At 46.9% G+C, this 24,117-nt stretch overlaps 1 protein-coding gene across 1 annotated transcript in view; it reads left to right on the top strand.

Annotated features, from left to right (window-relative positions):
• BRWD1 (bromodomain and WD repeat domain containing 1) overlaps positions 1 to 13,670 on the top strand; it is a 132,048-nt gene extending 118,378 nt beyond the window's left edge. Inside the window, exons 38-39 of the mRNA XM_056559676.1 lie at positions 672 to 851; positions 9,059 to 13,670. Coding sequence (XP_056415651.1) covers positions 672 to 851; positions 9,059 to 9,978 — 1,100 coding nt within the window. The 3' untranslated portion in view covers positions 9,979 to 13,670. The remainder of the gene's footprint in view (positions 1 to 671; positions 852 to 9,058) is intronic.
• The last annotated feature ends 10,447 nt before the right edge of the window (positions 13,671 to 24,117 follow it).

Below are 24,117 nucleotides of genomic sequence, written 5' to 3'. Positions count from 1 at the left end.
CATACCCTTAGCCTCCTGGTGGCAGCAGCATATACCCACTGTCTTTGTCCCCCAATGGATCCTCGTAGAAAGAGATTTTACAGTAAGCATGAAAATCTACTTTTTATTTACGGTAAAGAGTACAATAGTAAAAATTGGTTTTGATGACAGTGCCTGTTTAAATAAAAAAACACACAAATAAATACACCTAACATTATCTGGTCCCATTATCAATGGTGTCCTGTAGAGGAAGTATCATCACTATAATGGTAAATGCACATGTAGTGTAAATTACTGTGCATATTTTGTGCAGATTTCACTTCTTTGTTTCCACATGCAGATATACTGCAGAAAAATCCACCTTGTGTGCAGCTCTCCTATAGTGATGTGATGCTGTTATATTTTCGGATACTGCACTGTTATGGTTGCATAGGCTTCCCATATGGCCTAGTAAAGGACAACCAGGGATGTCAGAAACTTTCGGGTCCTCTATGAACCCATTGACACTTTTTCCATCACTCTTTTAAGCCATTGTTTCCCAACAAGAGTGCCTCCAGCTGTTGTCTGTTGCCTCCATGCTGGGAATTGTAGTTCTGCAGAAGCTGGAGGCATCCTGGTTTGGAAATACTGCAGTTAAGCCTTGAGTATTGCAATTGTAACATTGTATTCTTGACTCTGTCCCATCTTTGTAGGAAGCGAAACAGACTCTTCCTCTTCTACCTCGGCTTCTGAACATTCCTCCAGCTCTTCATCCTCCTCCAGCTCGGAAATAAATGACAAGACGGACTCAAGTTCAGCATCAAACATGGTTAATGGCGTGAAGACTAAGATGACTAATGGCAGGCAACAGAGAGCAACTGCTTTGAAGCAAGGTAAATTATTAAGTAATGCCCCCTTTTTTAGTTGCATTGGCTTCAAGTAACTAAATGGGGTCACACTGCAACCCACAAGTGGTTATGATTTACTTGCAAAATCCTTTTCTCATAAAGTTCTTTTTTTCTAGGACTTGGGATCTCTACTAGCCCTTTTAAATTAATTTCTCCTGTCCTGGACAGGCCAGATTTATTCCAGGTTCCTATTTATTTTCAGAGTTGGGTTCTCCTGTTACTTCTACTGCTTGTGTATAAACTGTGGGTATATCTTGCTGCCACTAGGAGGCTGACACTAGGCATTAACAAAAAAGTCGGCCCCTCCTGGCAGGATATACCATGCCCACTGACTCTGAGCTACCGTATATACTCGAGTATAAGCAGAGTTTTTCAGCACGATTTTTCGTGCTGAAAACACCCCCCCCTCGGCTTATACTCGAGTGAACTCTCCACCCGCAGTGGTCTTCAACCTGCAGACCTCCAGAGGTTTCAAAACTACAACTCCCAGCAAGCCCGGGCAGCCATCGGCTGTCCGGGCTTGCTGGGAGTTGTAGTTTTGAAACCTCCGTAGGTCCGCAGGTTGAAGACCACTGCGGCCTTCGACATCATCCAGCCCCCTCTCACCCCCCCCTTTAGTTCTGTACAGTACTCACCTCCGCTCGGCGCTGGTCCGGTGCTGCAGCGCTGTCCGGAGAGGAGGTGGTCCGGTGGGATAGTGGTTCCGGGCTGCTATCTTCACCGGGGAGGCCTCTTCTAAGCGCTTCGGGCCCGGCCCCAGAATAGTCACGTTGCCTTGACAACGACGCAGAGGTACATTCATTGCCAACGTACTTCTGCGTCATTGTCAAGGCAACGCCTCTATTCCGGGCCGAAAGCGCGGCGAAGAGGCGCCCCCGGTGAAGGTAGCAGCCCGGAACCACTATCCCACCGGACCACCTCCTCTCCGGACAGCCCTGCAGCACCGGACCAGCGCCGAGCGGAGGTGAGTACTGTACAGAACTAAAGGGGGTGAGAGGGGGCTGGATGATGTCGAAGGCCGCAGTGGTCTTCAACCTGCGGACCTCCGGAGGTTTCAAAACTACAACTCCCAGCAAGCCCGGACAGCCGATGGCTGCCCGGGCTTGTTGGGAGTTGTAGTTTTGAAACCTCTGGAGGTCCGCAGGTTGAAGACCACTGAGGGCGGATGATGACAAGAGGATGATGAAGGGGGGGTGTGGGATGATGACAAGAGGATGATGAAGGGGGGGTGTGGGATGATGAAGGGGGGTGGGGATGATGACAAGGGGATGATGAAGGGGGTGTGTGTGGGATGATTAAAAGGGGATGATGAAGGGGGTGTGTGTGGGATGATTACAAGGGGATGATGAAGGGGGGTGGGGATGATGACAAGGGGATGATGAAGGGGGGTGGGGATGATAAAGGGGGGTGGGGATGATGAAGGGGGGTGGGGATGATGACAAGGGGATGATGAAGGGGGGGATGTGTGGGATGATGAAAGGTGATGATGATGAGGGTCTGGATGATGACAGGCGGTGATGATGATGAGGATGTTAATGACGGGTCTGGATGATGACAGGGGGGGGATGATGTATTTCCCACCCTAGGCTTATACTCGAGTCGATAACTTTTCCTGGAATTTTGGGTTGAAATTAGAGGTCTCGGCTTATACTCGGGTCGGCTTATACTCGAGTATATACGGTAATCAGTTTTAGCTTAGTGTCAGTAGGAGGTAGAAACAGGTCTGGAGCTCTCCAGATCTGGTCGTCTTTTCATTATTTTATAGTTTTGTAAAAGTAAATTTCTCTCCGTTATTTTATCTAGGTTGGGGCGACCAGCACGAAGGGTGTGCCCTGGTTCTGGGTCTCCTCTTGCCCCTGCTGGCCCCGCTATTATAGCCCGGTGTTATGTAGGTGGCACTAGACTGGTTGAAGACTTCAGAGGTGAGTATATGGGACATTTTTCTAGGTAAGTAGCCACCCCTCCTCCATTCCTGTCCCCCCTTTGGGCTGTTAGGGTTTCCTTTTATTTTTATCTTTCTCTTTATTTTTTTTACTTTTGGAGGGAGCCTGCTTGGGGGTCCAGTTCCCCTCTAATACTTTATTTTAAGACAATGGACAAAAGATCATCCTCGCCGGGGGTACTGTGTTTCACTGACCGGCTGGAGCGTGTGGTCACATGCGGCTCTCCTTCTTCTGCGGTGCGACAGTCTTCTGGCTGTCGCATGGGCCAGCTCTCTGTTACTGCTGTGGCGTTCTATGCGGCCCTTTCCGTCTCCTTCTGCTGCATACTTATTACTTATTACTCCTGGCAGCGTGCAGTGTCGGGATCGGGGGCCGCAGCCGGCGGGTGTCTGTAAATTTAGCCCGGGGCTTTGGCCCTGCTTCTCAGGGGATAGCTCCGCCCACTGTTTTCACGCATCAGGCGCTCTTCCAATCCCCTGCTAGAGCGTGCTCGAGAGGTCAGTGCCAGCCTCTCCTGGTCTAGCACGCACTGCAAGGGTCTCCTCCCTCTTGGTCTTCCTATGGGAGGCTATGAACTCCCGGGGGGGCTGATCTCTTGCTGTCACTTGCTTCTTCAGTCCAGACCACTGCACATGCTGTTCCTCCAGCTGCTCTCTACAGGGATCTCACGCAGCTCAGGATCGGACGGTTCAGGACTGCTGTTCCACCACGCTGCTGCTGTTCCTGCACGCTGCTGCTGTTCCGCAGCTTCTGGACAAGGGCTCGCCTTCTCTCAAGGGACCTCCCACTCTGCACGGGATCCTCACCTCTGCAAGGGACCCCCATCTGCACTGCTGTTCTAGCTGCTGCAGGACACAGGAACCTGAGTGAGCTTGTACCTTTTTTTCTCTGGGTTGGCTGACTTATCTGTTGGGTTCTTTTCCATGTCCGACCCCAGATCTGAACCCCACCCCCAGACAGGCGGTTGCCGCCTTAGTCGCCTACTATGCTTGCACCCGCTGTAAATCTAAAATGCCAGGTGGTTTGGCTGAGTCCACCGGTTCTGCCTGCTCCGCTTCACGTCCCAGCCCTCCTGTACCTTCTGCCCAGGTGTGTTCTCTGGAGCGCGTGGTCACTGACCCTTCCCTGGTTTGGGTGTCCTCGCTCTCCCAGACGATCTCTGATCTTGTGCAAGTTTCCAGTGAGGTGGCTACTGGCTTGAAGCACTCCTCCTTGCGTCCCCCCTCCCAGGAGGCTCGTTCAGCCTCCTCTGGTCACCGACGTCCCCAGGGTCATTTACTCTGACTCCTCACCCGAAGGGATGTCTCCACGCCGCTCTTGCTCCCTATCCCCATCTACTAGGCAGCATCCTCGCTCCCGCAGTTGCTCCCCGGGGGGGGGGGGGGGGCGCGTTACAGATCCCCGGTCAACCATTCCAGATCTAGGTCAACTAGATCTAGAGCCTCCACTGCTCGTTCCCGGTCTCCTGTGGAACTGGTGGAGACAGACTCAGATCCGCGCTCATGGAGTCCAATGAGCTGTCATCAATGTCGGACATGGTGGACAGTTTGGTTTCGGCTGTCAGGACCCTGATACTTCGGACCCAGCTCCAGAAGTTTCCTTCTGCCACACTCGCCGCTCTCCCAAGGTCTTTAATACTCATGCAGAGTTTGATGACCTGCTGGAGACTGTCTGGAAGCACCCTGAAAAACGCTTCAAAGGGTCAAAATGACTGAAGGCTATGTTTCCATTTGCCAAGGACCTGGTCTCCAAATGGACCGCCCCGCCTACAGTGGACCCCTCCAGTCTCTCGCTTATCCAAATCCACCACTCTTCCTCTGGCTGATACGGCTTCCATTAAGGACCCCGTGGAAAAGCGAATTGCACATTTAGCAAAGTTCGCCTTTGAAGCAGCCAGCTCGGCCTTGCTTCTGGCATTTGCCGCAACTTGGGTATCCGAGGCTTTGTCAGCCTGGGCCCTATCAACTTTGTCAAGGCGTTTTACCTGGGACTCCTCCAGATGATCTGACTGACTTAGCCCTCCAGATCTCCAACACTGGTGATTATCTATGCTCAGCGTCTTTGGAATCCGCACGCTGTGCGGACTTTGCTTCTGGCAGCTTGGTGGCTATCTGCTGCTCTATGTCTTTGCAGGCCTGGAATGCCGACACAGCCTCCAAGAAATCACTCACTGAGATCCCCTTTGCTGGCGGACGCCTTTTTGGCAAACGCTTAGATGAAATCATCTCCGAAGCTACAGGCAGTAAGAGCTCCCTGCTCCCTCAGAATAAGGTGTGTCGCACTGATTCTTGCTGCAAGTCCTCTTCGGCCCTTTTGGTCCTTTGCCTCTGGCCACCAGGACAAACCAGTGTCTTCGCAGTCTTGGAAGGCTCCTACCTTTTTAAAGCGCGCCCCTCCTGGAAGCAGAACGGCAGTTCTGGACGTTTCTCTGACAAGCCCCGTACTCTCAAGCCTACCTCCGCCTGAAGGGTTGCTACCACCCGAACCTTCCTGTCGGGTGGTTGGTCGCCTGTCCCTCTTTCGGAACATTTGGTTGGCGCAGGTCCAGGATTCCTGGGTTTGGGATGTCGTTTCAGACTGCTACCGAATCAAATTTGGTTCCTTTCCCTGGATCGTTTTTTCCAGTCCTGGCCTCCCTGCTCTCCGGCCCTGGCTACGGCCTTTCAGTCTGCACTCCACACCCTCCTTGTGCAGGGGTTCATTGTGCCGGTTCTGCCCCAGGAGTATTTTTTTGGGGTTTCTATTCGAACCTGTTCGTCGTTCCCAAAAAAAGGGGCATTGGTCCATCCGATTCTCGATCTAAAGCTTTTCAATTGGCACTTGCGCCTGCGGCACTTCAGAATGGAATCTCTCCGTTCTATTGTTGCGTCTATGAACCAGGGTGAATTCCTGTCTTCAGTGGACATCCGGGATGCCTACCTCCACATCCCTATTTTTCTGGCTCACCAACAGTTTCTGTGGTTTGCCGTTCCAGCAGGTCATTTTCAGTTCTTGGCCCTGCCCTTCGGGCTGGCCACGGCCCCCAGGGTCTTCACCAAAGTCCTGGCTCTGGTGATCGCCATCCTCCTCTCTTGGGGGGGTGTCTGTGCTTTCTTATCTGGACGACCTGTTGATCAAAGCTCTCTTTTGTTCAAAATCAGGAGAGTCTTCACATCACTCTTCAGACCCTGACCAGTTTCGGGTGGTTGATCAACCGAGAGAAATCCAACCTCTCTCCCCCCCAGTCTCTGGTCTTCCTAGGCCTTCGCTTCGACACTGAAAAGGCTCGGGTTCTGCCTCCACCAGACAAGCGGACTGCTCTTCTGTCCGAGATCCTCCTATTGCGCTGCCCGGAACCGGTGTCCATCCATTTGTGCGTGAAAGTGCTGGGCAGGATGGAAGCCATTCCTTTTGCTCAGTTCCAGTGCTGCCCTCTTCAGTGGACCATTCTGTCTCTGTGGGACCAGTCTCCTCGATCCCTCCACTCCCTGATCCATCTGCTCCCCACGGCTTTCCAGTCGCTCCTTTGGTGGCTCCTCTCTCCACTTCTCCGGGAGGAACGGTTGTTTCTTGTGTGGGCGGAACTCAGAGTTCCCTCCATCTCAGAGACCCACATTCAGAGGGTGGACAATTGGGAGGGGGACTTTCTGAGTCTCTTCTCGCCTGACCCGTGGGGAGTAGTCTCTCCACCCGGAGGTGTTTTCAGCAATTTGCGAACATTGGGGGGACCCCGGAAGTGGACCTCTTTGCGTCCCGCCTAAACCGTCAGGTTCCCGCCTTCGTGGCAAAATCCTGCGATCCTCTGGCTATGGCTGTGGACGCGTTGGTTGTTCCTTGGTCACAGTTCGCCCCTCCCTTACCTCTTCCCTCCACTTCCCCTAGTGAGGAAGCTCAAGGCGGAAGGCGTTTCAGCAATCCTGGTGGCACCACTGGTTCGTTTTGTGGCGGACATTCCCATGCGGCTTCCAGATGAGCCCGACCTTCTTTTTTAATGTCCTCTCTGCTATCCCAGTTCTCTGCTGCTGCGTTTGATGGCGTGAAGGTTGAAACCGCGGTGCTGAGAGCTTGCAGTTTCTCTCTCTGGGTCATTCGCACAATGCTGCAGGCACATAAACCGTCCTCTGCCAGGATTTACCACAGGACCTGGCGTGCCTACTTTTGGTAGTGCGAAGCCCAATCCCTGTCTCCGGTTGTCTTTTTTTTTTTGCCAAACCTGCTTTCCTTTCTGCAGTTGGGGCTGGAAACACGTTTGGCACTTAGTTCCCTCAAAGAGCAGTTGTCGGCGCTTTCCATTCTTTTTCAGCACCCCCTGGCTTCTGACCCTCATGTTTGCACCTGCCTTCAGGGTGTGGCTTACAAGGCTCCTCCTTACAGGGCTCCTCCTTACAGGGCTCCTCCTTACAGGGCTCCTCCTTACAGGTCTCCTCCTTACAGGTCTCCTCCTTACAGGTCTTCCACTTGCCTTGGGACCTGAATTTGGTTCTCAGCGCTATACAAGGCACCCCATTTTTACCCCATTAGGAGATCTCTCTCTCCGCTTGCTTTCTTGGAAGGTGTTGTTTCTTATTGCTGTGACCTCCATTCGGGGAGTGTCGGAATTGGAGGCTCTTTTCTGCCGACCCCCCCTTTCTTGTCCTTTACCAGGACAAGGCTGTGCTTCGGCCTGTACCATCTTTTCTGCCTAAGGTGGTCTCCTCTTTTCATCTGAACGAGGATATCGTTCTTCCATCCTTATTCCCAGCTCTGTCTCACCCTAAGAATCGTTCTCTCCACAACTTGGACGTGGTAAGAGCTCTGTGTGTCTATCTCTCGGCCGCCTCTTCCTTTTGACGCTCTGATTCGCTGTTCGTCATTCCGGAAGGCCGGCTCAAGGGGCTTCCAGCTTCTAAGGCGACCATATCCCAGAGGCTCTGGTCTGCCATATCGGAGGCCTATCTTTCTAAGGGGAAGGCTCCTCCTTTCCAGGTTACGGCACACTCCACACGCTCTGTTGGAGCCTCCTGAGCGATCTTCAACAGGGCTTTGTCCCTGCAGGTGTGTAAGGCAGCCACTTGGTCGTCCGTGCACATGTTCACCAAGTTCTACCAGGTGCACACTTCCGCGTCTGCTGACACTGGTTTCGGGCGTAGAGTGTTGCAGGCGGTGGTGGCGTTGCCATCCGCCTGAGCCTCTCTAGCAGAGTTCTGATTTCCCACCCCGGGGACTGCTTTGGTACGTCCCACGGTTCCTGTGTCCCCCCAATGGAGCCGAACGAGAAAAGTATATTTTTTATACTTACTGTAAAATCTCTTTCTCGGAGGATCCATTGGGGGACACAGCACCCACCCGTTGGTTATTAGTTTGTTGACCTGAGAGTCGATCTCCTGTCTGTGGGTTTGTTCAGTTGCTTTTTTTTCTGGGTCGTCTTTGGACTCTCTGTAGTGATTTGTTGGTTTCTTCCTACTGCTTTGGGACTAAACAGATTAGCTCAGAGTCAGTGGGCGAGGTATATCCTGCCAGGAGGGGCCGACTTCTTTTTTGTTAATGCCTAGTGTCAGCCTCCTAGTGGCAGAAAGATGTACCCACGGTTCCTGTGTCCCCCAATGGATCCTCCGAGAAAGAGATTTTATAGTCAGTCAGTATAAAAAAAACTACTTTTCCTGAAGTGTGTAGGCAGCACAAGCTTTTTTTATTGTGCTACTGTAGGACGATCAGAAAAACAAAACATTTGTGCTGTCTACGGACTTCAGAAGATAAATATTTTGGCAAAACATTTTTGTTTTCCTGATCTTACAACAGCACTTTGATTTTGTGCTGCCTATGGATTCCAGGAAATAAAAATTTCAATAAGTAACATAAGTTCTAATCTGTCATATCTTATACAATTGGTAAAACGAGCAGGGGATGAAGCCCGCGTCCCAGTGCTTCTCTCCCCGCTCTCTGTGCCAGCAACTGAGACAACCCCATAGGAACTATACATTTGGCTCGGTCACATGGCACAGAGCCTGACGAGAACATGCTTAGCTAACTCTTCTCCCGACTTGTTCTAGGGAATAGTTGGGATCTGAATGCTCAGACCCTGATCGACATGTCTCTACAATATGTCAAAAGTTTGTTTACAGTGCCCATTTAAAGCATACCTCCTGTTGTTAAAAAAATTAAAAAAATTAAGTGGTTTACAAATATGTTAGAAATCATGAAGTTATCAAATAGAGGAAAGTTATGAACAGTGCCATTTAATACTGATTCCATTTTTAATTTTTTTTTCATTTTTTTTGTTTCCAAATGCAGCATCTCAGGGCAATAACCAAAGGAGAACTGCGTCCAGCAAACGGAGAATATCAAGTTCCTCCGAATCAGACTCTGAATCTACTGGAAAAACTCATCAGGGAATGCGGAAGAAAATGCTCCGCAAATGTGCTGCCCTGGCAGCCAACAAGATCAAAAACATGTCTGACGTAGAGAACAGCGCCTCCACCTCGGACAGTGATTGCAGCGCAAGCAGAAACAGCAGAATCCTGCCCCAGCGGACAGCGGCGGAAAAAGCTAAGAGACGACTGCTTGACAACAGCGATGAGGAGACAGGCTTAAGAAGTGACAGCGAGAGGGAATGTCCCGCAGTGAAGGCGCCTAAGTCTCAGTCTCCAGAATGCCGAGTCGTCCTGACCAACGTATGTCCCGCTGGCACTTTTGGAGGTAGAATATTACCTCAGACCAGAAATGGGGAAGTGTCCGATACGGAGTCAGAACCTGAATCGCCTTGTAGAAAAAGACAGAAAAAACTTGCATCTCCACCGCGAGTCAGGAAGCAAAGACTAATAAGCGACTCTGACTCCTTATTCTCCAGCTCCAGTGATAGTTCTCCGCCCAGACAAGCGAATGGTGTTCCCCCCGATACAGAGTCCTCCCTCTCTGATGACAGCGAGGACGTCCGTACCAATGATAGCGTGGCAGGCAGATCCAGAGGTCATGACTCCAAGAGGAAACGTATCCTTAGCAGCTGCGATGAGGATTGGCAGGAAAAGGACAGCAAACGTCCCCGCAAGCTTACCCGTCGCTCCAAAATCCGCACAAGAAACCAAGGGAAAAGGACAGTGAGGTACGACGAGAATCCGGCTCACAGCGACGAAAACTTGAACGGTGCTCAGTCTCGAGCCTCCGGTCTTCAGAGGGTGTCCCACCGAGAGCGGGCAAGACAGTTCTTCCGCTAAATTCACAAAGTTTAAGAAAGTTAACTTTTTAATGTTTATTCCAATTCAGGGATTAGACTTTCTTTATTTTTTTTTCCTCTAAAGAAATTGGATAAGTGAATGTGTCCACAGGAGACTCTTTACTTGTTTACTTGCACTTGTTATTGAAGCATTTACAGCACAGATGCCAACTTGTGCCTCACGACGGGCAGAAGGCAAAAAGGTGTTTGTATTTACAAATGTTCGGTAATTTCAAGGCTTTTTGCCGTGTGACGCCACATCCCGGTAGCCTCCCTTTTACCGTCGTTGACTTATCGGCCATTGAACACTAATTTGCACAGGTTACGTTACGTTTACAAATGTTTATAGTTTTGTAAAAAAAAAAGAATAATAATTAATATTTTTTTTTCTTGTTAGATTTTTACAAATGCAGAAAGTTGTTAAAAAGAAAGTTTATCCTTTTTTTTTTTTTTCTATTTTCTCCTAGACACTTGAACACAATTTAAGTTTCAGAATCCGGTATAGGTTAATGCCATTAATTTATTATCATTATTATTATTTTTTGTATCATTATTATTATTGTTGTTATTGTTCTTGACTGTCGAAATCTTCCCTTTATACTGAAGGGTTGTTTCTACAGAATTTATTTTTATTTTTTCGCCCTTCTCTCGATTTTCCTAAGTGAAAACCTTCCAAAGTATTAACTTATGAGACGTTGGCACGGGGTTGATTCGGGCTGTAGCTTATACTACCATGGGAAGACTGCCATTGTAAAGGTACAATAGACACCAAGCGTCGCTAACCAAAATGTTCACTAATTTCCTGCTTTATTTGCCGATTCTTGTCAGTCTTCCAAAGCTTATTTGTCTTCAAGAAGTTCTCTACCTAAATTTTTTTTTTTGTGTAAAATCTGCTTATAACTACTATTTGAGGAGACCGCTACCAAGCTGCTTTTCCCTGTGTCAACAGTGCCAATCCAACTGAATGTCTACCATTGAGCATCGTGTCTATGCCAAGGTATTTGGGGGTATGTTCCACCATTATAGCTGCTTCCTTGGATGTCAAAATTACATGCTCATTGTCAACCCCCTGCAGAAGTGGTTTTGTCCACATTGAAGAAGCTACAACATTAGAACATACTCCTAGAGCTCTGTCTCTCTTTAAAAGGGGGGTATCCAGGAAGAGAAAAACAGGATTTAAAAGGATAGCACCACACTTGTCCTCAGGGTGTGTGTGGTATTACAGCTCAGTTCCATTGAAGTAAATAGAGCCAAGTTGTAAAACCGCACACAACCTGAGGGACGGCTGATGCTTTTTTTGTTTTGGTTTTTTAAGAAATCGGCCCCTGTTTTACTAATTCCTGATAATGACATAATAACTCCTTTAATGATATATTAAGCAATAGTAGTGAATGTGAATGAATACAACATAAATATTTAGTGTTCATTGGTGGACAATTCACGTTTAAGCCTGGATACTATGGACACGCTACCTAATAACCACAGTGTTCAATTTAAACAAGAAGCCCTGGCAGGATCAAACCACTCCTTTTTCAGTGACTGTTCACGTTTATGGCTTCATCCATTACGTGTATTATTTGCACCAAAACTACATTGGGAAGAATAAGGGGCAGGTGGGTAATATTTCTAGATTATAATACTTTTTTTGGTCTATTCAGGTGTGAACCAGTCCTAGCTTGCCTCGCTTATAACCATTTTCTGACAATTAGGTGGAAAAGTAGGGTAGCTCCACTGCAATTTGCACATTTCACTTTAAGAAATTTTAGAGCCACTTCCTGATACCGTGAGCAGAAATAGATCTGCAAGGAGTGACCATGTGGCGGCTGCTGACCCCCTCCCCCCCTTCCCACAGAACACTGATATTGCAGCAGTCTGTGGTCAGATTAGGGGGACAGGCTTTCATAAATTGGAGACTAGGTTGCTGACCCCTTCCCACACAACCCTGATGTTGCAGCAGTCTGTGGTCAGATGAGGGGAACAGGCTTTCATAATTTGGAAACTAGGTTGCTGATCCCCTTCCCACAAAACACTGATTTTGCAGCAGTCTGTGGTCCGATGAGGAGGACAGGCTTTCATAAATGGGAAATTAGGTTGCTGATCCCCTTCCAACAGAACCCTGATGTTGCAGCAGTCTGTGGTCAGATGAGGGGGACAGGCTTTCATAAACGGGAAACTAGGTTGCTGATCCCCTTCCTACAGAACACTGATGTTGCAGCAGTCTGTGGTCCGATGAGGAGGACAGGCTTTCATAAATGGGAAATTAGGTTGCTGATCCCCTTCCAACAGAACCCTGATGTTGCAGCAGTCTGTGGTCAGATGAGGGGGACAGGCTTTCATAAACGGGAAACTAGGTTGCTGATCCCCTTCCTACAGAACACTGATGTTGCAGTGGTCTGTGGTTAGATGAGGGGGGACAGGCTTTCATTAATGGGAGACTTGCAGCTATCTGGTCACTACATGCAGTGCTTATTGTATTCCTTACCTGGGATAGCCTTCTTCTTAGATGACTCTTCTCCCACATGGCAGCTGGCTGTTATACACATAAACCTTAGCGGATAGTGTTTTCCAAACGGTGGGCCTCCAGCTGTTGCAAAACCACTACCAGCATGCTTTCTGGGATTTGTGGTTTTGCAACAGCTAGAGAGACATTGCTTGGAAAACAAATATATAATGTGTATAGGGGTTTCAGACTTTTCTGGCAAATGTCGCTGGAATGGTCCGGTATGTAGGTTAATATTTTTTGTTCACGGGAGAAAAGCCGCCATTAGAAGAATTTGGTTACAGTTTCCTCCCTACTCAAAATACATACGTGAAAGCACGGCCTAACCGAGCGTGCATTTGTATAGGTGAATTAGGAGCCATCGATAGGAGACTGCTTCACCCAAGGTAGGAGATTTTAGTGTTTTGGTTCAGAATTCACCATTTACCACAAGCTGCCAATGAATTGTCCCCCCCTCGATGTTGTCATTTCGGCCCTATTTGCCTCCGACGGAGGAAGTTTGGTTGCAAACAGCCTCTTCATGCAGGGAGATCAACCTCGACTGTTGCCGATAGAGCGTCTATATCCAATACTGAATACCATTTTTACCCTTGTTTTAAAGGGCCCCGACGCGTGCGGTGCTGACATTTTTTTTTTTGTTGCTATGACGGCGCTATCTATCTCGTGTCAAGATCAGAATGGCTCTTTCTTTTTTTTTTTTTTGCACTGTTTGCCGTTTGGATCGTATCTGTGTAAGCGTGGGGTGCTATGGAAAAAAAAAGAGGTATTCGCATTAAAACGTTTTGACTGATTCTAATTCTATATTAAAAGTATTTTCTGCTAGAGATTAAAATGTTTATGTGCAATTTGGAGACCATTGCTTTATTTTGAATAAAAAAAAATTGTACGGGTTTCAGTTGTGTAATCCGCAATCATTTATTTTACATGGTAGCCGTTGACACAGATGCCATAAGGTACAACCCCGATTTATGAAAAAAAATTCAAGAGGACCTCTGAACTCTGCAATACTCTGACACACACCAAAATAGAGAAAATGCACCACAATAGGTTTTATGCCAAAATATAAAAGATAAATCTTTTATTTCATTACACATTAAAATGCAATACACATAAAAATAATATATATAAAGTGAGACCAATGAGATGTTATCTATCAATGATTGTCATACTGTCATCTGAAATACTCTGCTCAATAAATACCTGTATTCCTCTTGATATAACAATTAAAACTGTGTTTTGCTGTCCCTCTCTTGTTCCTCTTGGAAATCTGAGACTAAAATGCATCTTCCTATTTACCTTGCCTGTGTGAGGCATCTACTATACTAATGGTCTTCAAACTGTGGACCTCCAGATGTTGGCTGTCTGGGAATGCTGGGAGTTGTTTGTTTTTCAACATCTGGAGGCCCACAGTTCTGGGACCACTGTACTATTCAGTCTGGTGCTGGCTACCCTCTTGACAAGAATGGTGACATCCAGTATTCATAGGTTTTCAGTTGGAGGGACAGTAGAAATGCTTCAGCGTTATTGTTTCAAGGGTAATGCAAGTAATTACTTTAAAAAAAAAAGACACTGCAAGACAACTTCTCGCCTCTATATAGATTTCTATGGGTAGCATACAACTTGATCCCTCATAAGCCGATAATTCTGCACACAACCAGATTAACCTGATAATGTTTCTGTTCCATGTGGCTGTAAATCAGAAATCAATTAAACAAGTGGTTTTCTAGTTTACAGCCATTTGCAAGAGTAAAATGATTAGTTTCCTGAGGGATCTAGTTATATGTTGCCCAAATAAGTTTATGCAGAGAAACCAAAGTCAGGCATTGCAGCCTGCACTAAAATCAAGGTGTATTCGTTTTTACTGGATTGTTCCTTTTATGTTCCCAGCTGCTTTCCTGTTTTTAGTATTTTGTATGTATCCTGTAGGGTTGTGTTCGCTGGAGATCCTGAGGATGGAGCTAGGACCGCAAGAACCACATTTCTGAGCAGATCCACCAAAACACTTGTGTGTAAATGAACATTCTTCTGCACATCCGCTCCAAAGTGCATTGCTATATATGGGGAAGGAAATGCAGGCCTCGTGGTCCTAGTGCAACCCTCTGGATCTCGTGGAAATTCCAGCCAGAAATTCCATGGTGTGTACCTGGCCTACAAGTGTGGTTTACATTTCATTGACTAAATAAATACTGCCGTAAAGTCGAAATGGTTCTCCGCTGTCCTGTGGTCAAGCTCAGGTTTACATTGATGCTCTAATCCCAAAGAGCAACTAATAAATAAATAAAAAATTCCAGTGTTTTTTGATCCAGTGCAGCTATGCCGGATCATCCATAATTCCAGTGCTGTGCTCAATTTGATTTCCTACAAGGCTTAGCAATAATATGTTTGCCTGTATACTTACTTATCCCTATTCTGCTGCAGAGGTCACTGTGTACATACATTATATTACTTATCCTGTACTGATCCTGAGTTATATCCTGTATTATACTCCAGAGCTGTACTCACTATTCTGCTGGTGAGGTCACTGTGTATATACATTACATTACTTATCCTGTACTGACTTAAACAACAACAAAAAACGTGGTCTCAAATGGCTGGAGGTGCTCAACCCCAAATGCAGTTGTGCATATATACTGGGGGAGCAGATCCTGCCCTTGTAGTCCGTTGCTAGGGGCGATCCCCAGCATAAAAATGCATACAATGGAGGATGCCTGCAGTGGACTAAAAGTACCACAATAGAATCCTACACCAGATAAACCGTGTGGATGTGTAACAATTAGAATAATGCAATACAGAAATTTAGGTGCACTACTGTGGTAGATGTACACAATGACATTGGCTAATCCCTCAACACTGATGTTAAAATTGAGACATTCGCCAGTATATCCTTATATGAAGGACATACCAGAGCCCGCACACCAACGCCAAGGTTTCTCAAATGGCGCGGGACCTAACGCTAATCCTACCTGTGCGTAATAAGCAAAAACCAGGGGCCAGTGGGCAATTACAGCAGCATTAGGCCAACATGCAGCCTGCTCAGCCTAATGCTGCTGTAATTGCCCACTGGCCCCTGGTTTTTGCTTATTACGCACAGGTAGGTTAGCGTTAGGTTCCGTGCCATTTGAGAAACCTTGGCGTTGGTGTGCGGGCTCTGGTGTGTCCTTCATATAAGGATACACTGGCGACATGCAGCCTGCTCGGCCTAATGCTGCTGTAATTGCCCACTGGCCCCTGGTTTTTGCTTATTACGCACAGGTAGGTTAGCGTTAGGTCCTGTGCCATTTGAGAAACCTTGGCGTTGGTGTGCGGGTTCTGGTGTGTCCTTCATATAAGGATACACTGGCGAATGTCTCAAATTTAACATCAGTGTTGAGGGATTAGCCAATGTCATTGTATACATCTACCACAGTAGTGCACCTACATTTCTGTATTGTATTATTCTAATTGTTACACATCCACACCGTTTATCTGGTGTAGGATTCTATTGTGGCACTTGTAGTCCACTGCAGGCATCCTCCATTGTATGCATTTTTATGCTGGGGATCACCCCTAGCAACGGACTACAAGGGCAGAATCTGCTCCCCCAGTATAAATGCACAACTGCATTTGGGGTTGAGCACCTCCAGCCATTTGAGACCACGTTTTTTTGTTGTTTAAAAATTTATACTTGGAGGTATGTAAACTCCATATGTTAATGCGCCTTGAACATTTTCCAGGCCGCATTAAGGTTGCACCTGTGAGGCCATGCACCTATATCAGCCAACTTGGGTGGGGCTTGTAGCCTCTCTCCCTCCTCCCATTGTATGTGTGCTCAGTCACACTGGAGGGAACTGGGAGCAGGCTGCATGTCGGCCTAATGCTGCTGTAATTGCCCACTGGCCCCTGGTTTTTGCTTATTACCCACAGGTAGGTTAGCGTTAGGTCCCGTGCCATATGAGAAACCTTGGCGTTGGTGTGCGGGCTCTGGTGTGTCCTTCATATAAGGATACACTGGCGAATGTCTCAATTTTAACATCAGTGTTGAGGGATAGCCAATGTCATTGTATACATCTACCACAGTAGTGCACCTACATTTCTGTATTGCATTATCCTGTACTGATCCTGAGTTATATCCTGTATTATACTCCAGAGCTGTATTCACTATTCTGCTGGTGTGGTCACTGTGTACATACATTACATTACTTATCCTGTACTGATCCTGAGTTATATCCTGTATTATACTCCAGAGCTGTACTCACTATTCTGCTGGTGAGGTCACTGTGTACATACATGACATTACTTATCCTGTACTGATCCTGAGTTATATCCTGTATTATACTCCAGAGCTGTACTCACTATTCTGCTGGTGGGGGTTACTGTGTACATACATTACTTATCCTGTACTGATCCTGAGTTATATCCTGTATTATACTCCAGAGCTGTACTCGCTATTCTGCTGGTGGGGGTTACTGTGTACATACATTACTTATCCTGTACTGATCCTGAGTTATATCCTGTATTATACTCCAGAGCTGTACTCACTATTCTGCTGGTGGGGGTTACTGTGTACATACATTACTTATCCTGTACTGATCCTGAGTTATATCCTGTATTATACTCCAGAGCTGTACTCACTATTCTGCTGGTGGGGGTTACTGTGTACATACATACCTGTACTGATCCGGAGTTATATGCGTTGCCTGGTTTTTCCTTCCTAATCCTTGTTGGGGAGGATAATCAACAAAGAAGAAAGCTTTTGACTTCATATCTCATCCTCATATATTGTTGTCATATCCCAACCCCATATCCCATCCTCATAGTCTGACCTCATATCCCGTCATCATATCTCAACCTCATATCTTGACCTCCTATCCTGTCCTCATATCCTCCTTTCCCATCCTCATATCCTGTCCTCCTATCCCAACCCCATATCCCATCCTCCTATCCCGTTGTCCGATCCCGACCTAATTTCCTGTCCTCACATACCATCCTTATATCCCATCCTCTTATCCCGACCTCGGTGGGACTGATTTGTAATAAAGATATTGTAAGCTGAAAATAGAAGGTGACGTGGCTTTGTGATACTGGGCGTGATTTGCAAGCCAGACCGATGCACAGAGTAGATGATAAAAGGGGTGGGGCTTAAAATGTGGTCTAGTCTTTGTGACATGGGGTGTGGCTTGCAAGCCAGACTGACACATTCACCAGGAGATGAAGAGCTTAGCTTGTGGAGTAAGGTGCTGGAAGTCCCATATACTTGCATGGGACTTGAAACAAAAACCCATCTTTTATATAAGGGTGTAGGTAAGGGTTAATTTAACAATCATATATAAGTAATATGTGTACCAGGTATTGAAATATCTTCAGCCGTACAGAAGTTATATGGGAACATAATTTCCCATTGATTTGCATGGGACTTTAAACAACTTCCCCCATTTGTGAGGGTCGGGGTTTTTAAGGGTTAAATTAACTCTACTATATTTTAAGTGGACATATAAGTAACATGTGACCAAGTATTATCGAAATATCTCCAGCCGTTTGGAAGTTATGCAGTAACATATATTTCCCATAGACTTGTATAGGACTTTAAACAAAAACCCCAACCCTGGCAAATGGGGATGTGTTAGGCTCCTTTCACACGGAGTACTCATCTGTTATTAAACATCCGTTTTCTGTGTAAAAACGGACGTATAATAACTGGTGCGTGCGGCTGAATAACGTCCGTCAAAATAACGGGCATATTAATCCGTTAACCCGATAACGACCATGGACGAGTATAGACATCCAGGTTGGCGGCCGTTCCGGCACACGTCTATACTCGTCCATGGTTCTCATGGGTGCTGCCCAGTGCACCCACGAGATCGCGGCAGGGACTCGGCTGTAACACACAGCTGGGACCCTGCCGCACTGCCAAACTTCGGTCCCGGCAGTTTAACCCTTACAGCCGTGGTCGGAAGCGACCACGAGCTGTAAGGAGTTTTGACAGAGGGAGGGGGGCTCCCTCTGTCTCTCTCCTGTAGCACCCCGCAACGATCGCGGGGTGCTGCTGGTTACCTGGGCAGCCGGGGGTCTTTACTAGGACCCCCAGGTCTGCCCTGGTTATCGCCTGTCAGGACGTGCCAGAGTCATTCCAAAGCATTAAAAAAAAAAAGTGGAAAATAAATAAAAGTATAAAGTATAAAAAAAAAAAAGGTAAAAAAATAAAATAAAAAGAAATTTATTAAATAAATATAACGAAAAATAAAAATGTATAATGTGTAGGATCACACGACGCACATCCGTAGCATATTACATGCTGCGGATGCCTGCCAACAGTCACAATAATGAGCTCCCTGCTGTGGCTCGGTAGCTTTGTGTGTTCACTAATAGCGGTGGATTTCCCGCCGGCAGGCATGAGCAGACACACTGAGCTATCCAGCCACAGCAGTGATCTTGCCCTTGTGACTGCTGGGGGGCATCCGCGGTGTGAAATATGCTATGGATGCGCTCTGTGACTCTACACTGCGTCCCGTTCATACTGCGTTTCCGCAGTGTTAGAGGTATCTGTCAGCATCATGTCAAAAAGAGTTATGCTGACGTATACTGTAGCAGCTCCATTCATTTCTGACTGCTACAGTATACATTGGCATCCCTTTTTTGACATGACAACGGACACCGATACTGCAGAAATGCAGTATGAATGGGGACTATTCATATAATTATGCCCTGAAAGCCAATTGGGGGGGGGGCCTCATCTCCTTCTTGGTCCTACCAGGCGGTCAGGCAACCAGATATGGCCTAGGTAGGGGTACTGCCCAGCCCGGGACGAACAGCGTGATAAAATATGGGCGCATTTCCTCCATTTCCAAAGCAACTTAACAAAATGAAATTGCTATTTTTTTCCACTGACTTTGAAATAATTCTAGCCACACAATAAGGGCTCAACGTACTCACTTTTGCCCTAGGTGAAGACTCTAGAGGGTGTAGTTTCCAAAATGGGGTCACATCTGGGGGTGCAGTATATATAATGGGGTCACTTCTGGGGGTGCGGTATATATAATGGGGTCACTTCTGGGGGTGCAGTATTATTCTGACAGCTAGAATGCTTTGCAAGATGAAGTGCGGCCTATAATTTGTATAACAATATCCTGAAAGCCAAATGGTGCTCCTCTCCTTTTGGTAGAAGATGGCCAAAAAGCACATGGCAGGTATAGGGCTACCAACAACAATTTAACCCAAAGAGTTAACGAAAACCTGGTATTCAAATGTGCTAGAATAAAACGTAACTTTTATTATAGAAAAAAATGAAATAATGAAACTTGAGACACACAATTAAAATCACAACTCCATGTACATATCCGATCAATTGTGATATGTTAGTCAGATACACTATATAGTGATTTCTTAACTCCAACCTATAGAAAAAGTATATATGTCTCTATCTGGGATGAACCATCCCCAATAAGCCTATAAGAATCATTCAGTGATGGTATTAATTTGAATCCCTCCCAATGTATAACCCTTTCTCATGGGAGTATGGATAATAAATGACCGTCATATATGAATCCTGAACAGGGAAATGACGGTCATTTAAAAATAATATCTATTGGAGCTCTCCCAGGGTATAACCCTCTCTCATGGGAGTTTGGTCTTATCCAATAGATATTCCTTAATACTAATCCATCAACAGAATGTTTATATATAGACCACGTCACACCACTGTGCACCGTGGGTGCGGGTCCAGAACAGATCTGGAGTCACTGAGTGAGGCTATATTATGATATTTCATAGAGATGTTGATTAAAACCATAAACTGTCACACCCCAACATGTTTCGCCACTCTTGTGGCTTTGTCAAGGAGAATGACTGACAGCATTGCATGTGTGCCAGATAGATTAGGATGGATAGATAGATTATACTCCAGAGCTGTACTCGCTATTCTGCTTGTGAATGCTTTCCATCCAGTCTTAAAGGGGTACTCCGCCCCAGACATCTTATCACTTATCCAACGGATAGTGGAATAAATGTCTGATCACGGGGGTCCCGCCACTGGGGACCCCCACAATCTCTGCAGCGACATTCCGCCGTCTTCACTACAGAGCAAACTGGCTCTGTGCATGATGACGGGGCGATGCAGGAGATGGAGCATCGTGATGTCACAGCTCCGCCCTGTGATGTCACGTCCTGCCCACTCGATACAAGTCTATGGGAGGGGGCTTGGTGATCATAGACTTGTATTAAGGGAGCCAGGCGTGATGTCACAGGGGTGGAGCCATGACATCACAATGCTCCATCCCCTGCATCTCCCTGTCATCACAGGTGTTCGGTCCCCGGGCTGTATTCATCTTCCTTCCTGTTAGCCCGGCACGTCACACGGAGCTTCAGCCTATCACCGGCCGCAGCGATGTCCCGCCTCGGCCAGTGATAGGCTGAAGCTCCGTGTGACGTGTCATGCTAACAAGAAGTAAGAAGAATACAGCCCGGGGACCGAACACCTGTACCGGAGCACCGGGGGCTCGTTGGCAGGTAAGAGAAAGTTTGTTTTCTTTTATTTTGCAGCCCGGACGAGATAAAATGAAAAAAAAGTGCGTGCCGGAGTACTCCTTTAAGGTGAAAAAGGGCTCAGTCCTTAAGGGGTTAAGCCTTCCTTTTACCTGAGTGTTTCCTTTCTCCCACTCCTCTGGCTTGTGTCTACCTACGTTGGCCTAGTTGGGTGGGAGACTTTTCTGCTTCCTCTCTGTTGAGGGGAGGTGGTTTCTGGTATAGTCCTATCTTCAGATCAATCTTTTATGAATGTTTTGGGGCCCTTGTTCCACTGGACTTCCTTTCAGGGTCATCTTGTCAGAGCCTAGACTAATAATTAATCTGGTATGACTTGTCTGACTACCATTGAGGCACTAGGGATCATGGGGTGGTGATGGAGGCTTTTTCGTAGCCTCCATTGGGCAGAGCTCCTTGTTCGATCCTTTTTGGTTGTCCTGGTGGGTGGATTGCAGACTTTCTCAGCTGGAAGAAACTGGACTATGGGGAGTGGTCCCTTCACACACAGGTCTTCCTCCACCTCTGCCGAAGATGAGTCCTCCCAACATGGAACTCTTCTCCTTCCATCTCAACTGCAAGATTACCACTTACATAGCCAGGGCTTGTGATCCTCAAACCGTGGTTGCCCTGGTGATTCCATGGACCAGTTCTCTCTCTTGTACATATTCACCCCCTCTTTCTCTCCTTCCCAGAACTCTTGGGCATCGAGTTTGCTGGGGATCCAGCTACTATCTTGTTCTGGGTTGGCCTCACTGAGCCTCGTTACTCAACCTCATCACCTGCTCACGGACATTCTGTGGCCTTCTTGTACCTAAAATCCTTCTCCACGATCTGCCGTTCTTTCAGCGGCCCCTCCCTTGGTGCTCAGATGAAAACCTTCAGGGCTTAACTTATTGTGCACCCCCATATTGCCTGCCTTGGAACCTTTAATCTTTTCACTTGTGCTGTTCAGTCTCCTTCCTTGGAACCACTGCGTGACATTTCCCTGATGCTCCTTTTCTGGAAGGACGCTTTCCTGGTGGCTGTTACTTCTATCTATAAGGTTTCTGACCTGGGGACTTGTTTCTGTAATTCACTCTACTCTTTTCTCCCACAGGTGTTTTTTTTTTTCTCTTTAACACCCAGGAGGACTTTTCCCCATCCTCGTGAATGGGCACTTCAATGCCTGGATGTCGTCTGATCAGGCGGCGTCTTCTGGCTGCATTGGCATCCTTAAAATGCTTGATTCCTTGTTTGTTTCTAAGGATTCTCACAGGGGTCCTCCAGAGGGTACCATTACTACCGCTTATTCCACCCGTGGGTCACATGGTATCTTCTATCTTGTCCTTTTTCCTGCCCTTCTAGACTGCTTTTTAGATGTTTCAAGGTGCTGTGTCCCCTATTGCAATCTAGTCGGACCACCTGTGATCAGACACTTATTCCCTATCCTGGGTGGTAGATTTGAGTATCTTTTGTAGAGAATAGACCTTTATCCCTATGGTACCTCTTTGTTGGTTTATCATTTTTTATGTCATGTGTTGTTAGCTATACCCCTTTTCAAGACACATTAGGCATATGCCAAATTTAAGATGCCCACTGAGACACTGAGCGTGGCTTATTTTTGAACATTTTTTGCCACATGACCACTACCGTGCACCAGTCCTAGCAAATCTTCCCACTTGTATACAATGCATTATTTTAACAGCCAGAAACTGGCACAGTTCACTAGGTATCTTTGTTACTGTTATTTTTACCCATCTCATGGCTGGAGTGTGATTAGTCGTCGATGTTGGTTGTTTTTGTTGGTTGTTTTTGTTTGTTTTGTGCTTTACTTTTCTTTAGGTACCAATATAGTACCTGGCCCCAGGGTCACTAATGCATTGAGCAGTTCAGGAGTAGAGTATGTTATCTCCTATCCATCCCAATCGGACCCCTGATCATGATAACAGAGGAGAGTTATGAAATTAGGGACAGGAACCAATAAAAACAAAAGCTCATTCTGCCTCCAATTGATTTTATGTAATGGACAAACACATTATAGTCCATCATTTGGAATGGGTGGGGTGTAAGAGAGAGATAACATGGCTTTCAAAATTGAAACCCCAAACATAGATCTGGGGGGAGAAATTTCCTTCACAAGTCACTAAAGTAATAAATAGGGTCCATCTGCCTCCAATTTAATCTCAGGACAAATACACATGTTCTGTTAAGGCCTCAGAGTTTGTCAGAGAGCATTACTGAACAAACAGCAGCATGAAGACCAAGGAGCTCACTGAACGCGTCAGGGATAAAGTTGTGGAGAAGTAAAAAGCAGGGTTAGGTTATAGAAAAAAAATATCCCAAGCTTTGACAATCTCATGGAACAACTTAAAGGGGTAGTCCAGTGGTGAAAAACGCATCCCCTATCCTAAGGAGAGGGGATAAGTTTGAGATTGCGGGGGGTCCGACCGCTGGGGCCCCCTACGGTCTCTCTGTACGGGGGCCAGGCTCTCCGACCAGATAGCGGGTGTCGACCTCCGCACGAAGTGGCGGTCGACACGCCCCCTCAATATATCTCTATGGCAGAGCCGGAGATTGCCGAAGGCAGCGCTTCAACTCTGCCATAGAGTTGTATTGAGGGGGCGTGTCGGCCGTCGCTTCATGCGGAGGTCGACACGCCCCCTTCCCGCGGGCTGTCGGGGCTCCGTACAGGAGATCACAGGGGGCCTCAGCGGTCGGACCCCCCGTGATCTCAAACTTATCCCCTATCCTTAGGATAGGGGATAAGTTGTTCACCACTGGACTACTCCTTTAAAATCCATCATCAAATAATGGAAAGCCTAGGACACAACTGCAAACTGACCAAGATGGTAACTGTGGAGGAACGGCGAACATCAAGAGCTGAGGTGGGAGAATCTGTCGGGGATAACTATTAGGGGTGTACTCCACAAATCTGGCCTTTATGGAAGACTGGAAAGAAGAAAGCCTGTTTGGACTTTGTCACAAGCAATGTGGGAGAAATTTAACTTTTTTTGCCTTAATGCCAAATGCTATGGGGGGAGTTATCAAATCCTGTGCTGAGAAAAATTGACCAGTTACCCATAGCAACCAATCAGGTTAAACAAGCCATCTGGTTGCTATGGGCAACTGCATCACTCTTCATCTACACAGGTTTGTTCTTATTAA

The sequence above is a fragment of the Hyla sarda genome, chromosome 2, assembly GCF_029499605.1.
Source record: "Hyla sarda isolate aHylSar1 chromosome 2, aHylSar1.hap1, whole genome shotgun sequence".
In the NCBI taxonomy this organism is placed as follows: Eukaryota; Metazoa; Chordata; class Amphibia; order Anura; family Hylidae; genus Hyla; species Hyla sarda.
Note: the sequence above shows the minus strand (reverse complement) of the source record. Positions and strands in the feature narration are given on the sequence as shown.